Raw genomic sequence first — 23,524 nt, forward strand, 5'->3', positions numbered from 1 at the left:
GCTCAGAAACTGCCTTTTCCACAAGCAGCATCATTATAAATGGACCACTGAGCAGAGTCCTGCGAGTAGGACTACTGCTGGAGGAGCTGCATTTGCATTTTGACTTTAGCTCAAAGTGCTAATATTTGAGTTGATCACATCATCATTGCCATTCACATGGCTCTTGGGAGCTGTGACAAGTGACAAGCAGGGATTGAAATGGGGGTGTGTGTGGAAAAATATTGGTTATTTCCCTTTCACTGAGATAACCGAGGACACTGCCCAGAGCTTCCTGTGGTACCTCCCAGTCCAACATCTCCTCATCTGCAGTTCCAACAGTTCATTTGAAATACTACAGCATATCTGAAACTGTAATCTTTTTCTTTATAGAAAATTGTTCATGCTCATGTAAAATAGCTTTTTCAGTAATCGTCCAACTCTGACCTTCCTCAACAACTCCTGGCACTATTCTAACCATGTATCAGCCATGAATCTTCTAAAGAAAATATCCACTAAAACATTAATATATTGGTCAAGTAGCCAGTTTTAAGAAGATGCAATTCAGCCTCTCACAGTGGACTGTTTTGCTCTCTACTTTCTGGACTAGTTGCCAGCCTTCTCTCTGTCTTACTTCACGTTATTTTTAGTTTCTGGACATTTCTTCATTCTACTTGAATACAGAAACTCTTCTCCCCACTTAACTAACATTAATCTTGTCGACTCGAGTTTGAGAACATTCCATTTTCCCTATCGTAAGTACATAAAAAGTAACAAGCATTCAAGAATAAAGAGAGAAAAACAAACTTTACATGCCACAGTAGCTACCTGAGGTTACTAAGAAACAACTGAAGAAGCTGAACTAGAAGACACAAAACCTCATACTGACCGTATTTTTAGTATCACGTAAATTCCATAGAAATATTGCCTTATGTGTTCCCTAATTTACAGGGAACTGTTACTAGCAAGCAAGGACAAGAAGTAAAAAGCTTTTTTATTCATCAGTGTCTTGACACATTTGAATGAAAAGTAATATTGCAGAGCTGAATGACAAGGGGCAAAAGCATCTATAAAAATCCTGTGGAATTCCCATACTGTAGAAATTTCAGCTTTGTTAATTCACCAGTCAAAACTGAGTTAATAAGAAAATAAATGTGTAACAGGTCACTCCTACTTCTCTAGAACAGACATATTTTAACAAGAATGACTACACTTCATCTCACCAAAATTACATTGGAGTTATGCAAACATAAAAATACCTTCTGAACAGCAGAAAATTTAAGCTATTTATTTGGCTCACAGTCTGTTTGACTCCATTTCATGATGCCTTGCTTGCCCACATGAGATGCACAGTAGTGTGCTGCTCAGCTCCCTTCCAGAAGGAGTCATTACCTTGAAGGACAAACTCAATAGTTGTGTTTGCTACAGACTTCAGGTCAGGACCACAGCAGGGCCATAGCCAGCACACAGTCTCCAGCACTAGGACACTGGGTTGTCCTGCATCTCCATGCCCCAGAGGCACAATCATCCTTTCCCTTCAGTGCCACGAGTGATAAAAATAGTATCTCATTATTTTTGGGACTTTGAACTGAATGATGAAAAAATTTAATAATTACGTCTTGATGCCTTAGGGGCACCACAAAAGACTCAGAAAAAGCCCTAAGATTAAGGGCTGTGCAGTGTGTATGCAGCAGTCCCTTCCAGAGGATGCTACCTTTAACAAGCAGAGACATGAGCTGCCCTGTAACTATTCCCCCAGGGACAGGTTTTTGTACTTTTCATGGTAATCCAAAAAGTCCACGTGAACTTTCCTAGAACACTAGCTACCTTTTTGTTTGAGTGATGGACAATTAGTTTCAGAATGTACTCTGCTGTTTGCCAGGAAAAAGCCACACAGCTTTACCTTGGATCTGAAATGCTGCAATGGGAGGGCTGTAATGAGACCCCTTAGTTGCAACACATACCAGCATAACATGTCTTTTTATCTGCCACCACAGCACGCCCACATCAAACCAAAACAGCAGCATCTGTAAATACATTGTGCTTTAGGTTCAATCTCCACCTAGAAACATGTTTGCACTGTAAATAAACTCAGACAGCTTTGATAGAGTGTGTGATGGATTGCTATCATCACAGGCTTCAGTTTTGTGGCAAATATGGATCAGGTGTACCTGAAGCCATACTTGCAGAGTATACTTAGAGTCTTGAAGACTCTAAGGCTGGTATGCTAGTCTTAAAGGCAACCTTACCAGGTAACACAGACAGTGTAATAACAGTTTCAGGTTTCTTACAGAGCCAGTTCTACACACAGTAAACCACCTCACTTCGTACCTTGTTTTCATTAAAATTCGCGATGACAACTCCAACAAAAAGGGTCAGTCCAATCATGCAGCCAAGGAATACAAAAACATGAATGTAGATTCCATGGATCTGAATCGACAAAAATTAAGATGAATAGTTAAAAGAAATCAAAGATAATGTGTTGTAGAATTCAAAGACTCTGATGAGTTTCCTTACCGGCCCAACACGATGAATAATAACATCTCTGACTTCCACCCAGCCTTTTAGTGAAAGGACTTCGAATAGTGCCAGCATTGCATTGCCCACGTTGTCAAAATTAAAATTCCGAGGATTTGCCCTGAAATGCAGCATACAAATAGGTGTAACTTTAGCAACAAAGTTGTTCTGTTTGCTACCTCGATTCTTCATAGCCTAAACACTTTGGAAAGTTGGTGTGAAAGCCTCTGAAATATATAATTCAGAGTTCTGTATCAAGAATAAGAAAACAATAGCAACAGAAAAAAAATATACAGCATATTTTTTTGATCTCTGTGTAAGTTTAAGTTTTTTATTCAGAATCTGATTCACAGTAATAAAGCTTATAGCATATTCAAGGTCAGGCTGAATAAGGATTTGAGGAACCTGGTGCAGTGGAAGGTGGGTTGGAAACAGAGGATCTTTAAGGTCCCTTCCAAGCCAAACCATTGTATGATTCTATGTTGCTGCATTTTAGCGTTTTTTTTGCCATTGAAATTAGAGAAATACAGCATTTGTGAAAAAACAGATCTGATGGCATTGGCCAGAATCTAAAATACATTTACCTGTAGGAGATAAGTCTCTAACCCACATAAGATTCAGACTCCAAGGTCAGTGACATTATTTAGAAAATGATGTTCCCTATTTCATTATCAAGAACTGATAGCCTAAAGCAAAACTTATTGAGAGGACATCACATTTCTTGGCTTTCCTATACCATATGCTCTGACCTTTAGTATCAGTCCAGATTCAAGAGAATGTTTCCAGTTGCATGTTAAAAGTAACTGTTTGGGTTAGGTTGGCACATTGCTCTGCCTCTACAATCCAAGACAGATAATGCAAGTACTCCAATGATTTTTCAACAGTTTATAAGTAGTTGTATTTCAGAAGAGTTACTAAGTCTTTGGTGCTTCTTAAAATCTAACCATTCAATGAAAAGAGAGGTTCAGATGTAGATATTTAACACAATTCTTATCCTGACATCTGGCTCTTGAAAATCTGGCCTGACACAGCCAACAGGTGCTATAAATGTCCTTGTGGTAAAACACTTTTCTGCAATAACAAAACATTCCCCAAAGTTTACAGTTATGCTGATTAAGACAATTTTTGCTTATTTCTGGATCAAGCTGAACAGCACTGAATTTGCTTACTCGAGGAAGAATTTGTCTGAAGCATACGGAAACAAAGACTTCTGCAGATGTCAGAGTTTCACTGACTGTCCAAATCTCAGCATATTATTTCATTAGTGGAGGGTGGCTCTGAATCTACCACTGCTGGTACATTCTTTATCCACACACGTGGTCAATTAAAATAATTGTGGCTGTTAAGCTGATTTAGCAAAACATCAACCAAGTGAAAAATATAAACAATTAAAAAGAGGGAGATTTGCCTGTTCAGGTGTTAGGAAATATTAAATGGACTTTATCAGAATTCTAATAAAAAACATATGTTAGCTTTTAAACAATGTTTTCTACACTTCTGCACCAGACAGACCTCAAGAATTCCCTGCATTGGAAAAAGAAGATGTTAGCTGGCATGGCTGATGGTGATAGAAGTGAAAGGCTGGTGTTAGGCATGATTTGCTCATTTGTTTTTATGGGTAGCTCTGGGCAGGATGATTTCCATTTCTTTTTCTTCCCATCTTTTCTTATTTGTTCTTAGGTTCTGCTGTTGCTGTATGGCTCTCAGGATGTCTTCATAGTACTAAAGAACAATTAAGTGATAATCAAGACAATAACTCCCACTGTAATAATGATCAAATCTAATTCCTATCTAGGTTCAGTACCTACAGGGTTTTGTTTTTTTCCTTTCTGATTTATGAAGTTAAGCTTAAGGTTTAGAAAAGTTTCTTTTACTAAATATGCCAGAATCTTCACACTTAACATAATTTGAATTACAATACAACTCCTCCCATCAGTAGTTTAATGCCATGAGATCTGAGCCATTTTCTACACCAAGAGCTGTGTTTTTGAAGAAAGATAGCCCCATGTGTAGCAACTCACCAGACTCGTGGCACCCAAAATCCAGGCTTTTTCTCTCCAGGTCTTAACTTTAAATTGAGATTTTTGGAAACACTTACATTTATTCTGAAGATGCCATGACAATCTTCCTATAGTGAAATAAATGAGAGCTTGAGATTAAACAAAGGCCCGTGAGAGATGCCAAAATGCAAGGACAAACAGCACATTTACCATGATTGGAAAGCAATGTAAACAGGTGCTTTACAGGCCTGTGATTCATTTACCCAAATGAAAAATGCATCTCAGGAAGGATTCAAAAAACTTTCTTCCTTCCAGGACTGACAGTGCTTTTCAATTTGCAAGACTATGTAGCCTTTCACTGCTTTCCTAAAGACCATTACTCTCTTTGGGTGATGATATTTCTCCAAATGGAGTAAGAAACACAGCTAACTTTCTCCATGTAACCCTCATAGCATTCCCAGTGCTTTGGACCTCTAGCAATCTAACTTGGCTTTTAGTTACAGACCTAGGAACACAAAGGTGTCATTTTTTATGGTTAATTCCATGTGCCATCTAGTCCTTTGCAGATGATATGGCATTCATTTGACAACTTTGTTTTAAGATAGTCCCCAATATTTGGACCCACTTTATTTGTTTTCACATGAAAACCTATCCTTATCCTCATTCACTTTATCACCTTTCCCTCCATCATCATGCTTCTGAACAAGAAAGTGCTCAAGATCTCCATTTCTCATATGATAGCTCGGATTGCCCCACTTGCTTTTCCCAGCAGGCAGAAACAGCACAACACACTATTATTTTGAAACATAAAAGCAGCTCTTACCCTAGAGATGATGTGAGGATCGTTGCATTTAGCCAGTTTTCCAGCAAATAGCTGCACTCCAAAGCTTGCAAAAACTAGCATTAATGTCAGCAAAAGGATAGAAACCTGTAAAGATGAAGTTGAACTTGTCAAGCTCTAGTCCTGCAGACTTGAAAAAGAGGTTCATCTCCTTTGGTGAACTGCAGGGAGGATTCTTTTGTGGCATAAACCTGGAGATGCGTCTTTAGTTACTTTAGGTTCTGATCCAGTAACCAGGTGCTATGTTATTATTAGTCTTACTGTTAACATAGGATCTAAGAATTGCAGGTAATGATCAAAGTTTCTTGCACTCGGTGCATGAATGCAAGAATTCTGCATGCATAAGAATTACCATTCACTTTAAAGATAACTCTTCAAGTATTGAAATATGCCCTGCTTCTGTTTTGCTGAATCAGGCTTCACTAATTAATCTAAGCCTTTGTTTGATATTTAATTCCAGGATAGATACAATAAAGCTATGCATGAGCAAATAATGATATAAATATCTTCATTAGAATGCAGTACCTGTGATTTTTAACCAGCTTGAAAGTTTTTGTCGTTACTCTGTTACTGTCTGCAAATATTTTGTAGCTTAGCTTTTTATAACAACCTGACCTAATACAGGATTCTGTTAAGGAATCAAATGTCTGTTGTTTAGGTTGATGAATATCACACAGGGTTCCAAGACAATACATTAGGTTCTGATCAAGCAATCTGCTTCTTGCAGAGCTGCCATACTCTGCTTCTCATTTTCCTTGCCCAACTAGAACTCTGTATAAGGAGTAGACTTTTTCAGTATGTATGCTGAATGAGTAATATAATTAATAAAAGAGTTACTGCAGTAATGTTATTCAGTAATAATGTAAATGAGTTACTATATTCCTATTTTTAACCTGTTCTGTGATCATCTGCAGCTGCAGCCACAATGAAAAGTAAACAGACAACAGTGATGAAAAGAACAGACAACATTTATAGCAAAATGGCATCTTATTACTCCTTCACTTCTTTTACTTTAACAAGAACAAAGTAACTGGCACATACCAAAAAAATTTCCTTAAAGCCACTAAACAGCTCTCGCACCACTTTCCTCATCTGTGGGACCAGTTTGAAAATTCTAAGAGGTCGGAGGCAGCGAAGTACCATTAAGAGCTGAGCTCCAGATTTGGCAGGGACGTTCTGAGGCATCCAGCACAGGAATATTAAACTTACCTGCAGGTAACAGGGCAGGAAAATGTAAAGAAGGATTAGGCTTACAATGTCTTACTTGACATAGACAGAGCACAAAAGATAACAAACATTTCTCTTCTTTAATATTAAAGGAAAGATTAAGGGGAAAAAAGCCTAATTTAGAGAAAGGACTTGGATCTCCTGTGTCCTGGCTGACTGTCCTAACTAATGGGCATCAGCTTCAGTATTTGTCTTCCCCTTTGACTCAAAATCTATTTTATAATTTGCAGCAGATGGAACAGTTCCAAAAAAAGAAATCAATTTGTCTGAATCTGAACAGGGACACTGTGCTGGTTTGGGCTGAAGTGGAGTTAACTTTCTTCACAGTGACTAGTATGGGGCTATGTTTAGGATTTGTGCTGAACACAGGGTTGATAATCCAGAGATGTTTTTGTTGCTGCTGAGCAGAGCTTACACAGAGTCAAGGCCTTTACTGCTCCCCATACTGCCACACTGGCAAGGAAGTTGGGGGTCCATGGGAGACTGGGAGGAGACACAGCTGGGACAGGTGACCCAAACTGACCAAGGGGATATTCCATACCATATGACATCATGCTCAGTATATAAGGTGGGAGGAAGAAGGAGGAATGGGGAGTGATGGTGTTTGTCTTCCCAAGGAACTGTTACGCGTGATGGGCCCTGCTCTCCTGGTGATGGCTGAACACCTTCGGTCTGTGGGAAGAAGTTAATTAATTCCTTCTTTTGCTTGTGGCTTTTGCTTTCTTTACTAAACTATCTTTATGTTAACCCATGAGATTTTCTAGCTTTTACCCTTCCAATTCTCTCCCCTATCCCGTTGATGGGGGAGTGTGTGAGCAGCAGTGTGGTGTTTGGTTGCTGGCTGGGGTTAAACCATGACAGACACAAACTATATCCTTGGTGTAGGCAGAATAATTTCTTCTCCCTTTCTCATTTCAGAGATTCTATGCTGAAACTGAGAAATCATCACCTGGAAAGCCTGTTAACAGTTTTCTTCACAGTTTTTCCTACCCCTTTGTTACAGGTATAAGTAGTTTTGCCACCGTGTGGTTTCATCACATGAATGTTATATATTTGAAAGTGTTTTCAAACAGCACAGTTGTGTCTTGTAGCCTGAACAATCTCTGGCAAATGGTAATTGATTTAAAGTCTGTTAATTACTTCTTTATCTTTTAAAAGCCAATGTTATTACAGGGGGACAGAGGTGAGAGTGTTACAAAGAAGTAAGTGCACAAAAAATGGAGGATCAGGCTGATATCACCAATATGATTTAAAACTTAATATGATTTTTTCAAACAACGGTGGTAAAAGACAGCCTCCCCACTAAAATAAAAAGATTTGCCAGTGTTTCTGACTTTTTCATGTTCTTTTAAGACAATGACAAGGACATTTGGAATATCCATGCTACATCACCTAAATTTCCAGACAAGCAGAATCTAATGCGCATATGGATTATGCATACTACAGTAGGAGTTTTGTACAAGTGTGCATATTTTTATTTATGTTAACAATGGAATCTTTGATACAAATTGATCATGACAAATTTTATGCAGCACATCTGTCTGGTGGATTAATCTCTGAAAGATTTAATCTAAATACATCAAAGCCATTTTGCGCAGTAATTTCTCCAGTTAGAAAATATTTCATACTGTATTATACTGAGCACTAGTTTTGACACATTCTGTGGTGTTTGTTGTCATACACGAAGAGGAAACGGACACCCTTTTCTTGTATTTCAATGGAATGCAAGAAATTTCCCAGGGACAAAGAAAACAGTAGAGCAATTTTTTTTTCCTGAGAACCACTACTGATTGGTATGGGACACAGAAAGATATTGCTTTGCTTTCTGCTATGGCAACATCAGCAAGAAGGATGTGCCCTCGGCCAAATGGTAAAGGCTTTTGAAACACCTTCTAAAAAGCAGGAATACTGTCAAGAGGGGAAGAAGCAAGGAACATCCATGAAATAGATAAAATAAAGATTCTCTTGTATGAAAATGATGAAATGAGGTTAGAGATCTCCAGTTTACTTTGGAATTAAATCAGATCTGATAGTTAAAACACATTAACGAATAAACAACTAAAAGGGGACATACAGTGGCTCTACACTAAATTGTCAGGTGCTTATCATGTCAGTGTATTTTTAGATTTCTAAACAAGTATTTGTATACATAATTGACAGGACTGCACATGAAAATAGCAGTGTCCGTACACAAATTGCTCTACTGCATTTGCATCAGAGTGCATAGCCAAACTTTTTAACATTACTAAACATTTATATAACTAAAGACAACAAAATTAAGAATGCTACAAACCCCTCCCATAAACATAAAGACTTACAAGATATATAAATATGTCCATAACTCCTCCAAAGTCCCTAATGACAGCTGTTGGTGTGAAAAACAAACCATCTGCCATAATCTTCAGATTAAGCTCAATGCTCATGAATATTACAAAAACATATTCAGCAATCTGAAAATCAAAGTGAGAACAATCATAATTTAGGAACAGGCAATGGAGAAAACCAAGGTGAGTGTGCTTCATTAATTGTTAAATGTTTCAGTGGCAGTACCTGGAGTGTTGGAGCGTGCATAACTCTTCTAAAAGGGGATTCGAACATCATGGAAATGCAGGAGCATATAGTAACAATGATCATGACCCAGTCCAGGTAAGTAACCAAACCCAGCAAGTCACTGTGAACAATACATAAGGATAAGTATTGCAGAAATGCCTAGAGTGCCGTGTACTTCTTTTGTGCCTACACCACAGTTAAGAGTTTTCCTATAAAAAAGAAAATAAGCCGAGGAGAGTAAAAGATTTCAGTCTTTCAGAAATGCATAGTAAAAACAAGGGAAGTTACATGCAAGTGAAGAAGAAAAGTCTGATAAAAAAAATCCTCTTCCTATTCATCCTCCTCCCCAAACAACTCCATGGAAAGAAAAACCTTTATTGGGGAAAAAAAAAAGAAATAGACAATGTGCATGCACATATACACACATACATGCATGTGTGTGCTCACACACAGATACTGCAGGCTTATGAGATCAAGCAAAGTTACTTTTGCAGTGCTTACTAAAGCTGATGGTATTTGGTATTTTTCACAGCTCCAGTAACAGGATCTGTTTTAGAACTATAAAAAGAAGAAAAGATACAGTCATTTACATTTTATTTTAGTCAGCATTATAATTATACCATGCATCCATCACCTCAAAGTAATTTCTGTCCAAAAATCAAAGCTCCATTTTATCTCGTCTTAATTTTAAATGTCTATATAAGTTTCATTTAATTCTATGCAATTTCATTCATATTATCAGAACAGCTAGTATCACTTTAACTCATTGTCTACCTGCAATTCCTCTAATGTTTCTTTGAACTGCTGGTTTTTGGTTTTTCATTTTGTAAAAAAAAAAAGGACTTATTTTTGTATTTTGCTTAGGAATGATGGGGATAACCAGCTACTGAATTTTATGTACCAAAATATTTCCTCAGGAGTTCTTTCCTTTTACTTTAAAATCTCTTGGACTATGTCTGAGCAACCCGACCTAGTGAAAGGTTTCCCTGTTCATGGGAGAGGATCTAGATGATTTCCAGCTGAAACCAGCCAATGTGATATCCTCCGTTAACGTACAACAAAAAATAAATCATTTCACTAGCCTATTTCTTTTATTACTTCTTCAATCTTTTTCTGATTAATATTTTTAGGTTATCCATATCTAAATTTTCCTTTGTAGTTGCTGTGCTCCACCTACCATATCCAAACACACATTAAGTAGTCAGAGACAGTGAGAACCACTCTATAAGTAATATGTACATATCTAGATGACACAAGTTAAGTTCTTGCTCCAGCAATTATTTATCCCTTTTATACAAAGCAGAATGACTGTAGCAGGACAAGCTACAAGAATCCTATCCAAGAAGACTCCCAGTGGTTGTGGGCACTTTTACTTATCTTTCAAACCCTGTAGTAAATCATGCCAAGACAGGATCTGCACTGAGGTATCCTGTATTCCATTGGAAGTCTTTAGCCATAGGGATGTGAAATTGTCATCACTCCCTTTCTTGAGCTTAAAGTGAAAAATGGACTGACCTGACTTGAGGAATTACCACCAGAGAGATTTTCGTGGTTATGAATTACTAAAATGCAAAAGACATACAAGGGGAATAAGAAGCATCTTCTGCAGAGCAGATTCACCCATTTACACCAGTCAGTACTGGATTAGGAGCCTTCCCACTGAACCCACTGACATTTGCATCTTCTTAAGATCATATCTCTTCCCCACATTGTACATAATAGCATTTCACCATCCCTGGAGGTTTTTAAGATGAGACTGGATGAGGCACTTAGTGCCTTGGTCTAGTAATGATGGTAGGGTTGGACTCGATGACCTCTGAGGTCTCTTCCAACCAGGTTGATTCTATGATTCTATGATTTCTGAGCCTTTTTTATTGGAAGAAAAAATGTAGCATACCAGTTTGAAAAAGATACCTAGATTATCCTACTTGGCAAGCTAGGTGGGACAATGAATAAAGCATGTAGGATATAAATAAATGGGAAAAAAAAAGGTCTGCTTAAGAAAACCAGTGAAAATCTTTTCATTGAACTATTGCAATATAAATATCCTGTTACCATTGGGCACCCCACAATGCTAAGAGGCACTGACAATTATTTGATAAGTGGATTGGAATGCATGTTCGTGTGTTTTGGTCTTCTGTTTTAATTTGCAGCTGCTTCATGGACCAGTGCACCACAACCAAGTTAGCAGTTGCATGAAAAACTAGGGACAAAACTCAAGGACATGCCTCTGCATAGGTGGCAGAACACTTAAATACAGTTATTGCAAAACTGAGTATCTAGCCTTCCTGCCATGCTAACTAGAAGCAATTTGTTGAAGGGCACAGAGAAAATTAGTGGTAAAGAAGGTGCTGAAACTAGCCCTTCCAAGTGTCAAGCTCATATGCTTGAGCTATCTTTTTCTTACACTGTTTGCATGGTGACATGCATTAACCTGCCAAAATTAGGATGCCAGTCACAAAAGTTTAAAGTAAGATGATTTTATATCAAGCTACTTGTACATAGATCTGTTTCTGCCACACTCATATACAGCTACAATTTAGTTGCTGAGTCTTCCTGGTTTTCAACTGTTCTCATCTTTTCTTCTCTATTTTATGAACACCTCCCCATCCCATTCTGAGTCACTAATTATGAGCTATCGAGTCTTCAGGTGAGCATAGGTGCAATTCATTTCTCTTCACCTTTTCTGTTCTATGAGAAACTTGGAGTATAAAAAATTCTTGCCTTATGAGGGGGAACAGGAAGAGAATAGCAAGCTGATTCCCCAAGGTCTCAAAATGGGAAGCATTAGCCTGTCCTCTCAGCTTAGGCCTGCAGTTTCCCCACAGTCTTGTCCCACCTCAGCATCACAGATGGCATAAACACATCTGCCCTTATGCAGTGTTTTATTGCTTCTTTCCTTCCAAAGGCAAGATTTCAGCACACACAATGACTGTCAACTTGTCACTACACTATGTGCAGTTTTCCTTGTAAAATAAAAGTTAAAACTTGATTTCTGAGGACAAGAAGGCAAACACCTGTTGGAAGCAATGCTGAGATGAAGTGAACTTACGCATTAAAGCGAGCTCGTACCACCACTCGGCAGAAATTCCTGAATCTGTGCTCACGCCCAACTATGAAAAGTGGTTTATCAAAATACGGATGATTCTCTCGCAGCTCCTCTTCCTGGACTTTCCTTTTGAAAAAATGTAAATTATTAAGTGTTATGCATTATACCTGGCAAAAAATATCCCTTACTTTGTTCTTTTTTTCATATTGACTCTCAATACTTTTTTACTTCATACAGAGAATAGTTAATATAGAAAATGTGCACTGAGACCTTTGATTTTTAAATACCTTTTCATTTCAGCTTGTTCCTTTTTTTCTTGGATCATCTTTATCTCACTGTCTTCTCTTTGTGCATTTCTGTATCTCACTGTGTTGGAGTGCTAGAAGCAAAATGATTCCTTTTAAATGAGGTCTGAGGGTTGTTTTTTAATGTATCAGATGAAAGCACGATATAGTATTTTGCATAGAAATATTCAAATGAAGAGTCTTTATTTTCAAATGTACTGCACATCAGCTCAGTCAAGCATATTGTACAGTATTTCCTATCTACAGCATAAGGCTTCTTATTTTCATCAAGGTTAATTTCAGTTCTAATTTCATGCTTGAGGTTCCATCCAATCTAACTTTTAACTCTAAAAGCAGAGGTCCTGTAAGCTCATGCAATCTCTCTGAACTGGAATGAATACCATCAAAGTTACTAAGGGCAAAGTCTGGGAAAGAAAAGGCTTTAGACACCTTTCAGCTTCTCAAACCTTCTGCATAGCTGCCAGGCTGCAAGGCATGCAGAACATACAGGTAGTGACTGCTGAGTGCAGGGACAGGGAAGAGGGAGGGAGGATGCTGTCTCAGCTCATCCAGTGGAGAGTACAATCAGTATTACTATGATTTATTTATGTGAGTCTTCGGAACACTCTTGGCAGGGTAATGCTGGATGTTATCCTTACTACTGGACATCAGCAAAGTCACATTGGCTTTAGTTACCTGCAGTGTCTTTCAAGACTGTGATAGTTTGGAAACAGGGGGACTAATATTGCCCCTTGAATCTTCATTATCACAGAGATCCACAAAATATTGTATGAATTTGCAGAAATGAAAATAAATTTAACTGCATGAAACTACACTACAGTAAAACCCGTGAATACTATTCTCCCTTTGAGTCCTTGTCTCTTTGTCTGACAGTTCGGGTGCTTGAAAAATGTTGCTAAACTTCCATCAGACATTTTGAAGGGCTGTTTTGCCAGCCTGAGTAATTTGTGCAATTTCAGAGTAGGGCTATTAAAGGTGTCCTGGGTAGCAATTGTTGTGTTCCTAATGTGGTGTCTACAGCTTCAGTGAATCTATCTCAGCAAGTGTTTCAAAACCAGTAAGTCTATCAGTAAAATAACCATGTCAATTATTTTGAGGATAATTCTAATGCAGTTACAGTATTTGCTATATGACTTCCTTTCAAGAGTTCAAAAGACAAGTTGTAAGCAAGTTCATAAATAGAAATTAGTCTTACACAAGCATTTATTTGATAGTATATATTCCTATTTCTTTTATTCTCAATTGAAATCACCATTTCAGTGAGGACTTACATCTTGAGTCAATGTTTCAAGAGATTTTCCTCTGCTGATTCGCTGGCTGTTGGAACCATGTCTCAGTGACCTGAAACAATCATAACCAATTTAACAATACATCTCATGATGAAATTTTGACCTTTATAGGATGACCATTATAAAGCACTACTCTCCAGCCACCCAGTATCTCAAGTTTTCATCATTTTTCTCTCACTAACATCAGAAGCTTATACGCTCTTCAATTGTTTTCAATCTGGTCTAACATAAGCCAATTTCTTTCCTTCTGATCTTTAAATTGATAGTTTTGTAGTCGGCAAAGGAAATGACATTTGAAATAAAAAGATATTTTTCCCATTTATACAGTACAATGAATTTCATTATAGCTACAATGAAGAATGGTAGAATGCAGTTCTTTGTATAAGCAAGTAATTTCAGGTTTTCACATGTTAAGTATTGCTCAGATTTAATTCTTGTTGTCATCCTTATTTTGAGAATATTTTAAAACCATCCTTTCTGTCCACGTTTACCTGCGTTCTTGCCGTATATGATGCTGGACACTAAGTATTGACCTTTCCTTTGCTGGCTGCCCCTCAAATGATCCGCTCAGCATGCGCTGTCTAGTGCAGGCCCTACAAAGAAATATAAAGATGATGACACTGAGTTTTCAGTATAAATGATAATTTCAGAGGTAGAAAATTCAGAGAAGTCAGTTTGGCTTTGTGGGAAGCAAGTGCTTCAATAACAATAGACAATAAAAATAAAACAGCAATGGACTTTGCATGAAAGTATATTTCCAAGGCAATGGTGCCTACTCTGCAACACAACTGGTCACCTGATGAAACTCCTCCATGCCTTAGCAACAGCCACCTATGACTGCTTTTTTTCAGTTTGCTGCAGAATCTATGGTGCCTCAGTGTGAAAGGGGTCAAGCAATGCACTATCAGTAAAACCAGCTTCTCATCAATAAAGAAGGGAATAGGACAAGTACAACAGCAATTTTAGTCCCTTTTAGGGCTGTACATACACACTTAAGACTTACAGCATAATTTTAAGTGTTCTAAATAACTGGAACCATATACAGTAAGAAACGATACCTTGTGATATGAAATGTCTTATCTTTGGAAACACATTCAACTTGCAGCATTTTGTTGTGTGGGTTTTCTCACTTGTTTGACATGGTTCATTTTACTTTTGCTTAATTTTGGCAAACATATTTTACATTTTGCACATTTTGGCAGAAATGAGTATTTGTTGGCTAGTAAGTGTGCTACAGCTAAACAGAGCATGCATATCTTTATCTTGATGGCTACAATGAAATTTATTTGCTTAAGAAAAAGAGATGTTTCCCCCAAAAGAGTTCACACAAATCCTTCAATGGCTGACAAATGGAATTTCAACATTGGAAACATATTTTAACTTTCCAGGAATGCTTTGGGTTTAAATTTACACTGTGCACTCCTTATTGCTCATTTTGTGTTATGCAATCATTCAAAGAAACACAAGACCCAGCTGGTAATATTCCATACTTTTAATGGAACTGAATCTCCATTTTTTAAACACATGAAATAAACTATACACTATTTGAGTAACCACTCTATTTACTGGTCTGCTACAAGGCTTAGATAAATGCTATCCTTGACAGCATGGGATGATGATGCTTGATGGCAAAAGGTGTCCATGGCATGTTCTTTCCCCGTTGTGTCTTCGTTTTCCAATCTTCTCTGCTCTTTCTTCTTCTTTTGGATTTAAACCCATAAATAAAACAAGTAGGAATCCAAAGTGAGATCTGGAACAAAAATGATAAACTTAGAATGCTCATCAGTGTCATCACTGCCAATCAGATTAGCATGCTAGAAAAATGCGTTGTGCCACAAATATTGTTATAGAAGACATTAGGTTACACTGCACTGAACTGAAGCATCATGACATTTAAGAAAATTACTACACGTCTTATAAAACACAGCTCATCTTAGACAAATCATGTACATTTGAATACCAATGGATTTTAAGCATTATATTATGGAGGATTATACCACATAACACTGTCAAAAACCAAGAGACATTTGAATATCTGTTCAATTTTCGATTTAAGCAAAAAAAAAAAAGATGATCCTATCTACCTCCATTAAAATGACAATCCAGTTTTTCCCAGCAGAGATAACGGAAAGTTCTTGGGTCTGACCTCTGTATAGAGGCTTCTCACTGTGACAAAGAGGGTAAAATCTTTTTTTTTCCTCCTGTAAATATAAATTATTGTGCTCTGCTTATAACAGCTAGAAATTATTTTCTTGACATCAAAAAGTGACTTGCACATAAACTTTCCACCTTTTCTTGTACACAGGTTACTTACAGTTTCATAAACTCTTAGTGTGCATAATAGAAGAGAACTTTAAATGCTTAAACAATAAATTCTTTACCTGACTAATGAACAAGATGACTTATTTGATTATTAATGGCATAATAAAATAGACTTAGCCATATACTACGGGCATTCTGTAGCAGCATGGGCATGCATAAAGGGTAACACCTGTCGAAAGACAGGTTTTTTTATGATCTCTAAGTTAGATTCCTAAATCCATATCTAGAATTTGTATCTACTGCCTCATTTGCAATACCTCTGGAAGCCCTGCAGCTCCCACTGAAGTCAACAGAGAAAAAATGAAATGCCAGTTGTATAGCACGGGGATCAGAAATTTTTATCAAGCAAGTGCAATGAAACTTTTTGTATTTCCAGAGAAAAAGGCCGAGGCTACTATTGACAGCATCTCTCCCGGTATTCTCTGCTTCATGGGAATTAGTGCCTTAATCTTCCTTTTATGAACTCTTAGTAAAAGCTATGCTTTATCACCTTTTTAACTCAGGATCTGGACATTTTTGCTTCCAGCTGCTGCTCCAGCAGGATACAGTATCCCTACAAATTTCTGTGTTACTTGCCATCTTCAAGAGCATGTTTTGAACATCTTCTGGCATCTCATACATTACTAGATGTCCATATGTGGACAACTTCACTGAATGCTTGGTCAATTAATTTAATTAATGGCATTTGGAAGGTATTAAAATAATCATAAAGTGGGCATCTAACAACAAAGCAGTTAGCTAAAGATCTCACTGGGCTCCATTACCTTTATTGACTAGACCTCTGTCACTTGGATGATAGACATCACCACTTAGCTCGCAGTAAAAAATTCTGTCCTATGTGGTTTGAGAATTGGAGTTTAAAGAAACCAACTTTTCTTGCCTTGATATGCTTTTACTTAGCTGTAGTTGGTCAGAATCTTTTGACCTTTCTTCAAACAACAGAGACAGAATAATTTTTTTTTTAGCTGAAATAGTCCTTTTCATCTTCCTTTGCCACCTCTATGAAATATTAGATAGGTTCACTTTCACTTGTGGAGGAATGAGGAAGTTATGAAACAAAGGAGAAGAGACAAGAAATATGTCAAGCTTCTGGACTTTGTATTCACCTTGCAGAACTCTGAACACAGTCCAGCAACTGGGAACTACATGTTCCAAATTTGCCTTTAAAAATGCAAATGTAATAAAATATCCCAAAAAAGAAAATTAGACTCCATAGGTTATAAAAAGCCACACGAAGATCACACAGAACAATATGATATGGGGATACCACATAGTTTGTACCACATAGTTTATATTACCTGTAACCAATTATGAGGTTCAAAGTTCTGAAGTCCTTCAAACTATTTCATGCTTTGGAATCCCTGAAAAATAAGTAGCAAACAGTGTTCAAATAACAATCTTCAAGCTAATGTAAAATGATAAATGCTTTGATTAATGCTTCAAAATACTATACCTTTAATGTATATTCTGAGGCCTCTTGGAGAGGGTACGCAGGTGGCTCATGCTTGGACATTTTAGTTAGGAATCAATTATGCAACAAGTGTTTATTCATCTTCTTGCATTCCAGTATAATACTGATTTTGGTTTTTGGGGTTTTTTTTTGGTATTACTTCAATGAGTGAGTACTTATATAGTAACTGTAGCAACTGCATATATTACTATGTACTTTTGTTCTTGTTCTCCCTGAAACATGCTTATACCAAAGTCTTAGCAGTGTGGTACACTTCAGTATGACACACCGTTATCAGCCTCATTCAGCACTGTTCCCACTCTCTATGAATTTCTCTCCTTACTAAATCTTTCTATGCTCTCATTACAATTCCACCTAACTTGGAATATATGGTTAAATGTGACAATCTAAGATTTATGGGGAATCCACTTGATAGGCGTTTTAGCATTTCTCTCTTTCATTTATAAATTTAATTAAATTAGGCACTTTTTGAGTAGCAAGCAACATGCACATTTTCACCACAGCTATATTACTGTTCTTTTGGAAAAAAAAAAATCTGAATTTGGCTGGTAAAATAAAATGGATTAATGCAACTTGGATAAGTCATGATTTTTCTTGCTTCCTTCCATATATCTCTAAAGCAAAAAACCAAATGGTCACTTATTTTCTTTAGTGTCTGCTCACCCTGTTGAGCTATGGGAGCAGACTTTCTTTTTCCTTTAGCAATTTTATATTGTGATTGTCATTCCTGCCTCACTGTGTCAGCTTCTTCTCTCACAGATGTTTGTATAATAACTACTTTCATTGGATTATTGAAGAATTGATAAAAGCAATGTTGAAGCAGAAACCTCAAGTGGCCATCCAGTCTATCACCTCTCTCAAATGGGATCAGTGATATCTACACTATTTCAGGCTGATGCGTCTTTTTTTTTTCTGTACTTGCAGTGTTGGAGACTCCACAGCCCAGTAACTTTACTTCACAATTATGCTTTGCATTGATCTATAACATGGTGGTCATTTGGTACAAACCCCATAAAACAGAGTAACTTCTCACCAACGGATATGTGTATTCCACCAGTTGGTGCAGCAACAGCAGTGACAGCAGCAGTGATGGAGCTAAGTCCAGAGGGTGAATTGTAGATCAAGCTTTAGAGGGGGTTCCTGATCTCAGGGACTTCCAAGTAGCAGCATACAGCCCTGTTTGCACCTGGAAGCTCTCAGCAGGCAATGAGGTGAGCAGGGGGCAGAGCCAAGAGCACTGCAGGAGATTTACACGGTTCCAGTGAGCGTGAATGACCAGAGTGCAGCGAATAGGGTGGGCAAACAGAACGTGGTGCATCAGAAGGACATGGTGTGGCTGTTTGTGCAGCAGTTCATTCAAGCAGGTTGAGCAGGAAGAACACTCAGCCATGGCATCACAGTCAGTTAGCTCAATTGCTGGTCTTTACTCTAGTCGAGAAAGCTCAAGATGGTCCTCACTCAGCAGGGAGTGGGTGCCAAGTCACCCAGGATTACCGGGTAACCCGGACAGAGCTCCCCCCAAAACAGGCTAAAAAATCATGTAGCCATCCAGGCTTCAGGCTGTAGGAAATGCCTAAGCCTCTCAGTGGATGGTAGTAATGATGGCAGTTGTATTAGATGTGAGTAGGTGGATGACCTTCTCAGCCTTGCAGCAGAGTTATAAGATGAAGTAGAAAGGCTGAGAAGCATTAGAGGATCTGAGAGGGAGATTGATAGGAGGGACAATGTTATGGCCTCCCAAAGACGTAAGCAGCCACCAGAAACAATTCACAATCAAGGGGGTCATCTATCCATTTCCCAGCAAGGAGCAGGTACCAGTGGTGAAGGCGTGAATGGAGGGTAGCCCATACCTGGGGAAGCAAAGGAAATCCCTCTCAACCCTCCTAACTCCCTCAGGTACTCCTGCAAAATAGGCATCAGGCTTTGTGTATAGAAGAACAGCCTAAGAATGAAGTGGACAAATGTCCAGTCACACTAGAGACACCACCACAATCAATAAGGCCAATTGCATAAGTATTGCAACTGGCTCTGAGAGGAAGAAAAGACAGGCTTAATATGTAGGAGATTCCCTTCTAAAGGAACATGATATCAGGTTGGCAAGCAAGGCCTGCCTTTCATAAACACAAGCTGGCAGGGCCTGATCCTCTGGTTGTTCCATATGTGCTGCAGGATGACATTCAAGATGACCTGTTCCATGACCTTCACCAGTACTGAGGTCAAGCTGGCAGGCCTGTAGTTTCCCAGATCCTCCTCCTGGTCCTTTTTGTAGAGACAGAGCAGGTGGAAGATGCAGAGCTGATCTGATCCAGTGTTAGAATCATCCTATTTGAACTGGGCAGTTGGACAACATGGCCCTCAAAGCTCCCTTCCGACCAATATGTCCATGTTCCTGTGATAAACTAGCAAAAATGCTCATCCTCTTAGCAGAAACAGTGATTATACTACAGTATTAAGTGTTCAGAGAGATTTTATTCAGAGATAAACTTCATAACTTTCCTAGAAGCACAGAGAATCTTGTTTCTTGCTCATTCAAAAAAAACCCAACACTGTATTTTGCAGAAACACTTGTATGAACACAGTTTGAATTAACTTCTAGCACATTAGCAAATTAGTAGAACAGGATACTTAATTCAAGCAATGCTTTCTTTTTTCTCCCCCTCAAGATGCACTCATGGCAGTCTCAGTTTCAAACTTAAGATAAATGCACTCCATTCAATTAGCTGTTTATGAAACTGAATGTTCCACTTAAGCATGAGTTATGTTATTGCCTCAAGCCCAGTAAATGCATCAGACAAATCTTGACTAGAATAGTGAAAATCCTATTGCATACCCCTAGCATCAGTTTAGAGTTTGGCTGTAGCATCAGCTGTAATGTAAGACAAAAAGCTGCCAATTAAAAAATGTTGGTTTCCCAAACTGTCACAATATATAGTTTTTATTAATACGTGTTGTGGAGTCTCCTTCCCCGGAGATAGTCAAAAGATGTCTGGACACGGTACTGGACAACTCACTCGAGGTAGCTCTGCTTCAGCAGGGAAGTTAGACCAGATGACCTCCACAGGTCCCTCCCAATTTCAACCGTTTTCTGATTTTGCAAAGCACAGTTTAAGACACCAGAATGAGGTTCTGCACTACTGATACTTTGATTATATTTTGGACTATGTGAGACTACTTTTAATTTGCTCACTTTCCTCACCATTCTGTGCAGTTTACAACTTATTCTCAAGCATTGGAGAAAGGGACTGATTTATACACAATGTATTCACTGGACCTTCTCCACTCTCTGTACTTCAGAAATGCAGTGGGATTAATAAAGAACTAGATCCCATTCTTAGATAATGATCCCACAAAGAATGAGGGGCAGAAGAACCACAGGCACAAAACTTGCTTATAAGAGGAAAAGCAGTGCTCACAGCAAGATAGAGTGAGACAAAAGTGTGAGACACTGAAGATATGCCAGAGGAATTAAATTTGCTTGAAGTGGTTCTTGCTGATGAGGTAAATGCATCACAATTTTCAGAAAAGAATGGAGATGTACACAATTTGGAGACACTACTAAATGGGATTTTGTTTTGAAAAAGTTATTTTAACTGTCTGTAACTCACTTTTAACTTGTTTCATTTTCCAAGGGTGAAATCCCCACCTCAGAACGGACTTACGTGAAGAGTTAAGCCCGTCCGTGCTCTGACACTGGCAGGGGTGATGCAAACCACTGGACAAAGTACACAGGACAGTAGTTGCTACATCTTTGACTCAGTTCCCATGTCTAATTGCACAAAGACCTCAAAGAGGCAAGGTGAAGGTTGTTTTACAAACGAGGATGTTCAGAAACTAGATAGTTCCCCTGGAGTTCAGCAAGAAAGCTGCAGGAAAATGAAGGGACCCAAGAACTTCATTTTGCTGTGTAATGTAACACTAGATGAGCAGATGAGACTCTTACAACTGAATGGATGAACTCTCTCTCTGGATGTCAAGGGCTATTAATGTCCTTCTTCCTCCTCTTGGGGAAGACGCCAAGCTGCAATTCAGCATATAAAGGGAAAAAAACAACGTTTGGATAGAGAAAGATGCAGAAGAGAGACCTAAAGGTACCTCTGTGTAATGCATAGTCCTCCTATACAGTTGGTTATATTTTCTCTGTGATATAGTATGTGAAACACACCAAACACTGACATTTGTGTAACCCTAGAGGAGTCAATAACATTTTACAGTTCTAATATAACACAAAATTTCATTGCAAATGTTTTACTGAACTACTGCTGGGAAGCATGTATCTAAACACATACTTGTAAAAGTTGTTTTTTTAAACTATCTTCAACAGTAATGTCGGTAAAATCAAGGTACAATCACAAAACTGAAAGAAATGTTTACAAATAAATTGGTCAAACTGGAATACTTATGTCATTGTATCTATATTTAGCAATAATATTTTGACAGTGAGCATTCATTTGAACTAGTAATTGTTTATGTTTTCATTACATGCGTTTAAAGACAAAAAGTTTCAAAGTAATTTCTACAGTTTCTCCTGTGCTGTATTCTCATAGAGCATTAAAAAGAACCAGAGCTGTAATACTTCTCAAGTGGCATGTATTCATGAGACTTCATAATCCAGAAATCACACCGAATTCCTAGTTCACTCCTCATGAAACACTGCCATACTTCATCTAATCCCACTGCTGTACTTTTCAGATCAGTTATTCCCGTTTATACTGTGTATTTACCTGGGACCTCTCATTCACAATACTCTGGAGATGCAACCTACTTTGGTGAGAATGTAAATATAAATATAAAAAGAATCATCTATACATTGTTAGCATTGCTAACGCACAATGAAAAAATTTGTTGGCATGAAAAAATGCAGCATGGTGTTACCTATATGACAACTTCAGACATGGGTCTTGGAGGCTTGGATCTGTGTTATTCACTTATGGTGCTGAGTACTTACTTGATATGGAATACTGAAAGGAGTGATCATTATTAAAACATTCAGGAAATCCTTCTGCAGAAGTCTCAGTTCTGAAATCTTCATTGTCCATTTGGTACTTGCAATATGACTAGCTGTAGTCTATGCATTCTAGTGTGCACCCCCTGTAAATGTTTATGGGCATATATTTGCAAGAACCAGGCTAGAATTCTGTAGGCAAAATAGCGCCACTTATGAAGAGACATTTTTTGGTTAAGTTAGAAGAAAGAAGTGAAAAGAGCTGAAACATGATCTTTCCTCATGACACAGAATTCAAATACATACTAAAGAAGAACAATCTCTCTCTTGTTGCTGTTCAAGCATATAATATAGCCAGAAAAAAGAGCAATTTATCTTTGATAATGAAGGCAATAGATGTACAACAAAGGAATACACTATCATAAATATTATACATCCAGTAACATTTGTGAAAACAAGGTTATAAGAAATCAGATGAGAGTCAAAACAATATCAAAGCACATCTGACTCTTACCTTAGAATTTTATTGATTGCTGTCTCTTTTTCCAGAAGGTTTCTTGCTCTGATGCTGAAAACAGATTTACGGAGCTATAAAATTAAGAAAAAGACAGCACATTTTTTAATTGCCATAAAATAGAGCATGTGTATGTGACAGAACCCTGAAACACTATGATGTCAAGTGCATGTAAAATTAAACACATAAAGTTCTCTACGATAAAGCTGTTTTTAACAGTCTGTGGCATGGCTGTTCTTTTGCAGGAAAAGTATGGTGGAAAAGATCATGGTTAAAAAATTATTACAAAGAGCACATTCCTGGAGGAATGCCTAAGATCCTAGCCTTATCTTGCAGCTATGGGCCTCCCTATCCCAATCCCTAGGTAGTTCTGGGTAGACAGAAGCAGATAGTTTTGTTGACTAATGTAAATATTATTCCTTTTATTACACATTTATTTTCTTCTCCAAGTGGCCAAGTCACACCTTTTTTTGCTACTCCTTCTCTAACTAGGCTGGATCTTACTCTGGAGGTGCCTTGAC

At 37.9% G+C, this 23,524-nt stretch overlaps 1 protein-coding gene across 1 annotated transcript in view; it reads right to left on the reverse strand.

The window, feature by feature from the left end:
• NALCN (sodium leak channel, non-selective) overlaps window positions 1–23,524 on the reverse strand; it is a gene marked incomplete at its 5' end in the record, with an annotated part of 96,369 nt that overhangs the window by 17,733 nt on the left and 55,112 nt on the right. Inside the window, 13 exons of the mRNA XM_009070593.1 lie at window positions 2,308–2,406; window positions 2,494–2,614; window positions 4,515–4,621; window positions 5,317–5,421; window positions 6,376–6,543; window positions 8,880–9,011; window positions 9,112–9,232; window positions 9,613–9,669; window positions 12,164–12,286; window positions 12,448–12,539; window positions 13,737–13,806; window positions 14,246–14,347; window positions 23,004–23,077. Coding sequence (XP_009068841.1) covers window positions 2,308–2,406; window positions 2,494–2,614; window positions 4,515–4,621; window positions 5,317–5,421; window positions 6,376–6,543; window positions 8,880–9,011; window positions 9,112–9,232; window positions 9,613–9,669; window positions 12,164–12,286; window positions 12,448–12,539; window positions 13,737–13,806; window positions 14,246–14,347; window positions 23,004–23,077 — 1,371 coding nt within the window. The remainder of the gene's footprint in view (window positions 1–2,307; window positions 2,407–2,493; window positions 2,615–4,514; window positions 4,622–5,316; window positions 5,422–6,375; window positions 6,544–8,879; window positions 9,012–9,111; window positions 9,233–9,612; window positions 9,670–12,163; window positions 12,287–12,447; window positions 12,540–13,736; window positions 13,807–14,245; window positions 14,348–23,003; window positions 23,078–23,524) is intronic.

Source organism: Acanthisitta chloris, unplaced genomic scaffold (genome assembly GCF_000695815.1).
Source record: "Acanthisitta chloris isolate BGI_N310 unplaced genomic scaffold, ASM69581v1 scaffold18012, whole genome shotgun sequence".
Classification (NCBI taxonomy): Eukaryota; Metazoa; Chordata; class Aves; order Passeriformes; family Acanthisittidae; genus Acanthisitta; species Acanthisitta chloris.